The sequence below is a fragment of the Gobio gobio genome (genome assembly GCF_949357685.1).
Source record: "Gobio gobio genome assembly, chromosome: 15".
Lineage (NCBI taxonomy): Eukaryota > Metazoa > Chordata > Actinopteri > Cypriniformes > Gobionidae > Gobio > Gobio gobio.
Window position 1 is genome coordinate 31,169,476 of NC_137108.1, and position 10,115 is coordinate 31,179,590.

The window sequence follows — 10,115 nt, forward strand, 5'->3', positions numbered from 1 at the left end:
AACGAGATTTAAACAATAAGACTACTAACTTTGTTGAGCTATGTAACAATGATTCATTTTCTGTCGATTAATGTATCCAAACAGTTGCTCACCTGTCTAATAAAACACATTATCTATTAAAGCGTCTTTGGTGTTTCCAAGGTTTCTACAAAATAAAACTGGAAATTGAGGTTAACGTGGGTATGATGTCATTGATAGGCGACGCACAGACATGGTTCATGTCCCGCTTCAAATTGCTTATTTTTCTGGATTTAAACATTCTTGGTAAGTACACAAGTCAACAAAATATATAACGCTGTTCTAGTGGTTTTTGGATATTTTAATACAAAAATCTTACATATTGTGCCTTTAATTCCAATTTAAATGTTTTAATTGAATTATTACTACAAACAGTGGGTTCAGAGCTAAATCAGTGATGCAGAACGTTTCGTGCTGTAAAACCGGAGCACACTTTGCATGTGAGTGAATCACACAGTCATTCCCCAGAACTTTATCTGATCAGAAGTTAGTGCCAATCTACTATAAGAATCTCAAGCTAGCGGCAGACAATGAACATATGACCAAACAGAGAATGAAATGGCTATTCATAGAGGAATGTGCGAAGATGTAGCCAGTCCTATCATTCAGCCCATCAGCGGGGACAGCAGACTCTATTGCAAAGAATAGAATTCCTACTGATAAAAGGCGTGTAAAACTGCCCAGAGATGTTCCTGTCAGGAGTTGTCAACGGCTGTAGCTCAAACAAAGTGCTCCACAATCGTGTTTCAACCATTCAAGTTTACACAACTACATGTACACAAAACACACACACATACTCTTTGAAAAAGGAACAAAACTTTTTCGCTCATACAACATAAGGTGATACATGATGGAAATCCAGTTCTCTTGAATTTTCACATTGATTTGGACACCTAAAATGCTCTTCTATCACCTTAATGATAATCAGTGTTTGACTTTAGTCTGACTCCAGATAAAGTGAGCCTGTCTGAAACTGCACTGTGTCACATGTACACAGTCACGCTTCAGGTTAAAGCTTGATTAACCTGCTACTGTCCATACACAGAGAGAGAGAAGTGTTTGGTTATGACAGACCCACATACTGATCTGCCAGGGTATTGATGATAATGGTATGAAACCGCTAAACACCAAAAATGACACACCTAGTCTACATTCTGCTGGTTACACTCATATATAAAATTGATTGGACATGAGCTGTCTAAACATATCATCTTTAATTTGTCTAAACTCCAATAATGTCATTATTATGAAACACAAAAAGCACCCACATTAGAAATTCACATTATATACTATATCACACTACTGTTCAAAAATTGAAGGGGCAGTAAAAATTGTTTTAATATCTACTATATATGCTAATTAAAGCTGCATTTATTTTAATACAAAATACGGTAAAAACCGTATCAGTGTGGAATATTATTACAGTATAAATGAAATGTTTTCCATTTTAATATATTTTACAAATGTAATGTTAAAATGTAATTTATTTCTGTGATGGAAAAGCTTAATAATCAGATGCCATTACTCTTCGGTGTTGCATGATCTTTCAGAAATCATTGTAATATGCTGATTTGGTGATGATAAACATTAAAAAAAGTTGTGCAAACTGACAGGATTCTTTGCTTGAAAGTTCAAAAGAACAGCATTAACTTAAAAATAGAATGTGATTGTAACTATTTAAAAGTCTTATGTCACTTTTGATCAGTTTAATGCATCCTTGCTCAATAAAAGCATTAATCTGTTTACAAAAAAAATCTTACCAACCCCAAACTTTTGAACAGTAGCGTACATGGAAACAATTATTTTGAGGAATCAGATTTCCACAAACACACGGTCATTTAATGCTGCTAGAACTTGTTTGATGGTTCAAAAGATAAAGGAGCCAAAGCAAAACAATGTATGAAGATGGCAGTGGGGGTGCTGAGTCACAAAACATCAAGCCTGGGCTTGACATCAGAGTTAGGCAAGACGGTTATCCTCTGGGGCGAGTCTATCATTTGTCAAACACTGTCTCTTGTAACTGAGAGCACATGCATCATTGGAACTACACAACCTTGACTAAAACCCTACTTTCCCATGGGCTGGGTTAACATGAGGTTAAAGAGTAAACCTGGGTGTGCATGGGTGTGTAAAGTGCATCCGGAAAGTATTCACAGCACTTCACTTTTTCCACATTTTGTTACAGCCTTATTCCAAAATTGATTAAATTCATTATTTTCCTCAAAATTCTATTAAAAAATACCCCATAATGACAACGTAAAAACATTTTTTGTTTGAAATCTTTGCAAATGTATAAAAAAAACACACAAAAAAACACGTATATAAGTATTCACAGCCTTTGCTCAAATACTTTGTTGAAGCACCTTTGGCCCCAATTACAACCTCAAGTCTTTTTGAGCATGATGGGCACACCTATTCAAGCTTGGCACACCAATCGGGTTCAAGTCTGGTCTCTGGCTGGCCACTCAAGGACATTCAAAGAGTTGTCCCGTAGCCACTCCTTTGATATCTTGGCTGTGTGCTTAGGGTCGTTGTCCTATTGGAAGATTAACCTTCGCCTCAGTCTGAGGTCCAGAGCGCTCTGGAGCAGGTTTTCATCAAGAATGTCTATGTACACTCTGTGCATTCATCTTTCCCTCAATCCTGACTAGTCTCCCAATACCTGCCGCTGAAAAACATCCCCACAGCATGATGCTGCCACCACCATGCTTCACTGTAGGGATGGTATTGGCCAGGTGATGAGCGGTGCCTGGTTTCCTCCAGACATGACACTTGCCATTCAGGCCAAATAGTTCAATCTTTGTTTCATCAGACCATACACTCTAAAAAAAAGGTTCTATATGGCACCAAAAATGGTTCTTGGCTCGTAATCATAGGGGAACCTTTTTTTAGTGCTATATAGCAACAATTTTGGTGCTTCAGTGGGTCTTCAGCGGTTCTTCACTGGTTCTTTGACTAAGGTACTATAGCACCTCTGAAGAACCGCTGAAGAACCACTGAAGCACCAAAATTGGTGCTATATAGCACTAAAAATGGTTCCCCTATGATTATGAGCCAAGAACCATTTTTGGTGCCATTTAGAACCTTTTTTTTTTTTTTAGAGTGTAGACTTTTTTTCCCTCATGGTCTGAGAGTCCTTTAGGTGCCATTTGGCAAACCACAAGCGGGCTGTCATGTGCCTTTTACTGAGGGGTGGCTTCTGTCTGGCCACTCTACCATACAGGCCTGATTGGTGGAGTGCTGCAGGGATGGTTGTTCTTCTGGAAGGTTCTCCTCTCTCCACAGAGAAACGCTGGAGCTCTGTCCCCCCTGAACCCCTTGGTCCCTGACTAAGGCGGGCGGCCAGCTCTAGGAAGAGTCCTGGTGGTTCCAAACTTCTTCTATTAACAGATGATGGAAGCCACTGTGTTCATTGGGACCTTCAATGCTGCAGAAAGGTTTCTGTACCCATACAGTCCTGTCTCAGAAGTCTACAGACAATTCCTTGGACGTCAAGGCTTGATATGTGCTCTGACATGCACGGTTAACTGTGGAACCTTATATAGACAGGTGTGTGCCTTTCCAAATCATATCCAATCAACTGAATTTACCTTAGGTGGACTCCAATCAAGTTGTAGAAACATCTCAAGGATGAACAGTGGAAACAGGATGTACGTGAGCTCAATTTTGAGTGTCATAGCAAAGGCTGTGAATATAATGTTCATGTGATTTTAACACATTTGCAAAGATTTCAAACAAACTTCTTTCACGTTGTCATTATGGGGTATTGTTTGTAGAATTTTGAGGAAAATAATTAATTTAACCCATTTTGGAATAATGCCATTACATAACAAAATGTGAAAAAAGTGAAGCGCTGTACTTTCCAGATGCACTGCATGTGCTTGTACGGTTTGGGGGTGGGAGAGGGTCGTAGTTGATCAACTATTTATTAAGGTCTATATTTGCCTGCATGCATGCTGGAATTCCTAAAAAAAAATCAATTAGTCAATAAATAACAATAAAACATTTAAGTTGTCTTTTCTTCCATACTGGTATGTGTTTATTTGAGTAAAATGGCAAAATGTAGGGATGTATTTGATTTTGTCCATAAGGGATTGATTGGATTGTTGTGGTTTGCCATAGCTGTGATTTGAGTAACAGGTTGCCCTGGCCTTGTGCCAGTAAACACATCATCAGAGAAGAGAAGAGATTCAGCTGCAAGAGAGACAGGAAGTTATTTTATGTAAGATTACGAGGGCACATTATTATTTTTATTTTTTTTGAAAATGTGTGCATGAATAAATTCCATTAAACACTGTTTGATTTCATGGTGGCTTTAAGAGTGTTTGAAATTAGAATTTACATAGAAGACTGGGAGTGAGTGAACGAGATGAAAATAATCAGAGTAAGACAAAGGTCACCTAGACATGCCTTTGGGAACACAAACAGTGGAGGATGACAAAAAGAGCCATTGATGGGGCAGCACAATGCAAAGTACACTGACAAATGCTTGAATTCCATTATAGCGCTTCTCTCAACTGCTTGTTTCCTTTTCGTGTTTGCATGCTCACTGCTGCCTGTGGGTCAGTGCTGGGGGAGTTTAGTGACAAAGCTGTCATTGTGCTCCCAGGTTAGAGAGAGAGAGACAGAGAGAAAGAAAGCACAAACTATGGCCCATTTCACTTCCTCTTTCTGTTCTGGCCAAACTGCTCAGCTTAGTTTATATGGCTAAAACTGATTGGTCATACCAATGCAAACAATTATGACAGCACAACCTAATACTCTATTCAGATTAAAATAACTATGTAGTGTCTAGTCAGTAACAGGGTTATTATAATGAACTAAAAATAAAAAATATACAAAAACTATACTCAAGTTATTAAAATAACTAAAACTGTGAAAAAAGCGGTCTGATCAAACAAACGAGCTACTGTAGCTCAAATTGCTCAAGAAGTTAATGCTGGTTCTGATAGAAAGGTGTCAGAATACACAGTGCATTGCAGTTTGTTGCGTATGGGACTGCATAGCCGCAGACCAGTCAGGGTGCCCATGCTGACCCTTGTCCAACACCGAAAGCACCAACAGTGGGTACGTGAGCATAAAAACTGGACCACGGAGCAATGGAAGAAGGTGGCCTGGTCTGATGAATCACATTTTCTTTTACATCACGTGGATGGCCGGGTGGGTCTGCGTCACTTACCTGGGGAACACATGGCACCAGGATGCACTATGGGAAGAAGGCAAGCCGGCGGAGTCAGTGGGATGCTTTGGGCAATGTTCTGCTGGGAAACCAATTGGGTCCTGCCATCCATGTGGCTGTTACTTTGACACTACCACCTACCTAAGCATTGTTGCAAACCATGTCTCCCCTTTCATGGAAACGGTATTCCCTGGTGGCTGTGGCCTCTTTCAGCAGGATAATGCGTCCTGCCACAAAGCAAAAATGGTTCAGGAATGGTTTGAGGAGCACGAGTTCGAGGTGTTGACTTGGCCTCCAAATTCCCTCAATCCAATTGAGCATCTGTGGGATGTGCTGAACAAACAAGTCAGATCCATGGAGGCCCCACCTCACAACTTACAGGACTTAAAGGATCTGCTGCTAACATCTTGGTGCTAGATACCACAGCACACTTTCAGGGGTCTAGTGGAGTCCATACCTCAACCGGTCAGGGCTGGATGTACATGTATATAAATGATGCACATAATATAAAACAATCTAAATAAAATAAAATATTAAAACTTTAGCCATTTATAAAAATAAAAAAAAAACCTTTCCAAAAAATATTTTACCAAAAAAATGATTTGTTGACAAAAAAAGTATTGTTCAGTTTCTGGTTATCAAACATTAGTGGATCATGTTCATTCTTGATGTAATAAAGTACACCTGTGGTTATCCTGACACACAATGGCTATTTTCTATCTAATGCAATGAAACTTAGACATTTTTGAGTCTAAATGTCACACCCATTGACTGTTTCCTGGGAGACATCGTTAAATGAGCATCTTAATTCTTCGGCATCCTCAACAAAAACAAACATTGTGTGGGTTGGAAACGTATATTTTTTCACCTCAACACCTTTTATGACTACCACAAAAATGTGCAGTTCCCTCCATCATCTGAGGTTTTCTGGTTTCAGGCATTCCTGGTCTGTCTTTCAGAGAAGAGTCGCTGAAAGGAACAATGAGCGCCCTTGTGATACTCATTAACATCTGGAGCAGAGGAGAGAAAAAGCCTGCGTACACATCCAACACTTGTCAGATGACCCTGATCTGTGTGTTTCTCCACTGCAGAGCATCTGTGACTCCATAAGAAAAGAAGATTAATGTCATGGACTTTCCTGGGTGTCCTTTTTAAATTGAGGAAGAAGCCTAAAGACTAAGGTGAGACTTTTCTTTTCCGCTTTCTCTCATTCAAATATCAATAAAACTATAACCATCATTATGTTGTTTAGGGGAAATGGTGGAATCCACAATGAACTCTATCGCTCTGCTAGTGATTTCACCCTGTTTGTTCTTTTGTACCTCGGCAAAATACCACCATCATAATCAAGGTATTGCAGTTGATATTAGAGAAGTTGTGATTACAATATAAACATGATTTCAAAGTCATTTCAAAAATGTTTCTGTACACATTTTTAACATACTATGAAATTACACAATGTTTTCACAATGTTTTTTTCTAGACAAGGGTAAAGAGCTAAAATACCTTTTGGAACCTCTGGTATATGCTGAGGTCACTGCTCGTCGTGGACACACAGGCATTTTGCCCTGTGTGATGAGGTTAAAACCACTGCATTATAGAGTAAAGTGGACTAAAATCGACCCTCCTAGTCAAGGAGTGGAAAACGTAGTGCTTATAACAAATGGACATGCAGATAGGCAGTATGGCTCACTGGGGCCTCGAGCGTCTCTCCTGCGTGCACATGACCTGGATGTTTCCCTCCGTTTGACCGATCTGGAGCTGGAAGATGACGGCAGCTACCGCTGTGAACTGATCAACGGAATTGAGGATGAAAGTGTTATTATTACTCTGAGGATTGAAGGTAAGACAGAGCGACAATCAGTATTAATCTTGACTTTTATAACAACAGTAAATAATAATAATAATAATTATAATAACAACAAAAGTAATAAAAAGAAAAAACAACAGCAAGACTACAACTACTATTTATGATTAATAGTAGTAGTAGGAGTAGTAGCCTTGTTGTTGTTATTCCTAACTATTGTTATTATTATTATTAGGATAATAATAAATCCCAAAACAATATATTGTTTTAGATAACTTAAGATTCTTGAATCCTAAATATTTTTTTTTTTTACATAATATAATTAATATATTTTATTATATTCATTATGATATCATTATTAATTTACCATGTATTTCAGGGGTTGTATTTCCTTATCAGAGTCACCATGGTCGGTATAGATTTACTTTCTTTGAAGCTAAAGAGGCTTGTGCTGAACAGGATGCAACACTTGCCACCTACAAGCAGCTTTACCGGGGTAATAATAATAATAATACTGTTTGGTTGCCAACATTCTTCAAAATATATTAATTTGTGTTAAACAGAAGAAAGATACACATACCACACATACCAATTCTCACTATTATCTAGTTGCTTATTAGCATGCTTATTATTAGGATATTGGCTGTTTATTAGTACTTATAAAGCACACAATGCCTTATTCGGCATGACTGTATTCTACATCCCTTAATCCTACCCAATACCTAAACTTAACAACTAACTTACTATTAATAAGCAGTAATTAGGAGTTTATTGAGGCAAAATTCATAGTTAGTTAGTTAATAGTGAGAATTGGACCCTAAACTAAAGTGTATTTTCATTTCTGGGTGAACTATCCCTTTAAGTTGACTGCTGGTATGTGTTTGGTGCTTATACCTGTATCCATGTATGATCCTACTTTTCAGCCTGGACTGAAGGGTTGGATTGGTGCAATGCTGGATGGCTGAGCGATGGAACTGTAAATTACCCAGTCCTGCACCCACGGCCGGCTTGTGGAGGGGATCTTCTATCAGGCATCCGAAGTTATGGGCCTCGTCACAAAACACGAGACCACTATGATGCTTTCTGCTTCACCTCTACCACTAAGGGTCAGTGAATGGGGAGTCTGCTGTGATTGGAATTAGAATGGGATTCAGAAGATGTCAAAACAAATTCACATATTTGACATATTATGAAAACTATTATGTTAGGACAGAGGTTTTCCCACGTACCGTAAATTAAAATCTTTATACACTACACAAGTTATTATGCAAGGATGTAATTAATTGATCAAACGTGACCGTAAACACATTTATGTTAACTAAATGCTTTTGTTTTCAACTAACTGTTTGGTTTCATCAAAGAATCCTGAAAAGAATGCATCATGGTTTCCATACAAAAAAATTAAGCAACACAACAAGATGTCTTTAAAATTATTACTGACCCCAAACCTTTGAACAGTAGTTTAAAACCCCAAAAGTTTTAACATCCGTGTGTCTTTGTGATGCTTTCCTATATACAGGTAAATTGAATCAGCTTGAAGACAGGGCGATTTCTAGGAGAGATCTTCCCCACTAAACTATCCGTTTAAAACAAAAGGCTATTAAAAACAGTTGACATTTGTTCCCCAAATAGACAAGAAAAGAGACACACCCGGTCAGATATGTTGTTTTTGGATTTTGGACAGACAAACAGTCTGCCATATTCTGTAAAAAGAAATTTTAACTTTCACTATGCCCACATGAAATTGTTGAATATGGCACTGGAGAGTTGAATGTCAATTACAGATATACAGGAATTGCACCAAGAAAACCAGGACAAAAATGCAATAGAAAAATGCAATAATGTTTAAAAAGATATCTCACTTTTTTTTTGCTTTCCCAGGCTCTGTTTTCTTCATTCCAGGGCAGTTGAATTTTGTTGAGGCTGAACATGCCTGCAGACGGGAGGGTGGCAGTCTAGCGAGGACTGGTCAGATGTACTCATCTTGGAAGTTTCAGCAGCTGGACCGCTGTGATGGAGGCTGGCTGCAGGATGGTAGTGTACGATTCCCCATCATCAACCCGAGGGAGCGTTGTGGAGGGATTGCAGAACCAGGGGTTCGGAGCTTTGGGTATCCCAGTGAAATTTTGCATCTTTATGGGGCTTATTGCTACAGGTAACTGCTGTCTGGTAAATTTCAACAGGTTGTCTGCACTTGAATGGCACACTAGCCTAAAGGTGAAGTCCCTAAAGAGGTTCAGAATGTATCCTTCATTTGTACAGAATGAAGCAGTGTAGAGCTGCAGGAAAGGAAATTTATGAGCTATACACTTAGCATTCTGGGTTACAGCTAGCACTGGTTTATTAACAGTTCATTTAATAAGCTTGTTTTAAAGCAGAACATATTAGATCCTTCTGGGGAAACGGCTCTTTCAAATTAAGAGTGGAATGGCTGAAAGTCTTTACAGAAAGCTATCCTGCTTGAATAGCTGCTAGCTTGAAATGCTAACTCTTTAGCTCTGACTAAAGCTGTGCTATGCAGTATATATCAACTGCAACAGGCATTAAATATATGTGACCCTGGACCACAAAACCAGTCATAAAGGTCAATTTTTGAAATTGAAATTGAGATGTAGGGGAGAGCGGGCACAACCTAACACATGGTTAGTTGTGACGCACATGGTTTAAAAATGTCCACACATGCTAGGATGACGAAACTTGGTGTATATACAAAAAGTTGTGCCAAAATTCAAAAGTCTTTGGAAGAAATCGCTGAACATTTGTTTAACCATAGCAAAAGTAAACTTCTTACTTAGAAAACTATTTAAAATTAGACAAATCTGATATTATTTTAATCTTATATCTGTTATTTAACAGTTGAGATAGTTCTTTAATGCTGATCTAACCATCAGAAGACACAAGTTTGTTAAATCCCAGTTGCTTCAGTTGGGGCATGTTGTCACACTGCGTTACAATGAGCCCCTATTAGAACAATTCGATTATATTCTATACTTTTATGAATTATATTGAGAAACCATGAGAAAAAAGTGAATAAAGACTGAGAGTCAATGTTCAGAAATTATTCAATATTATTATGTTTTGAACTATGCTGTATAGCTGTGTTTTGCGGTG

The 10,115-nt window shown here is 38.3% G+C and overlaps 1 protein-coding gene across 1 annotated transcript; it reads left to right on the forward strand.

The window, feature by feature from the left end:
- Nucleotides 1-6,247: 6,247 nt before the first annotated feature.
- Nucleotides 6,248-9,163, forward strand: hapln2 (hyaluronan and proteoglycan link protein 2; the record flags this gene model as incomplete). Its single annotated transcript, XM_079836588.1, has 6 exons — nt 6,248-6,378; nt 6,450-6,548; nt 6,681-7,040; nt 7,384-7,500; nt 7,928-8,110; nt 8,886-9,163. Exons 2-6 carry the CDS (start codon nt 6,455-6,457, stop codon nt 9,161-9,163), a joined length of 1,032 nt encoding a protein of 343 aa, XP_079692714.1. The 5' UTR covers nt 6,248-6,378; nt 6,450-6,454.
- Between the last annotated feature and the right edge of the window lie 952 nt (nt 9,164-10,115).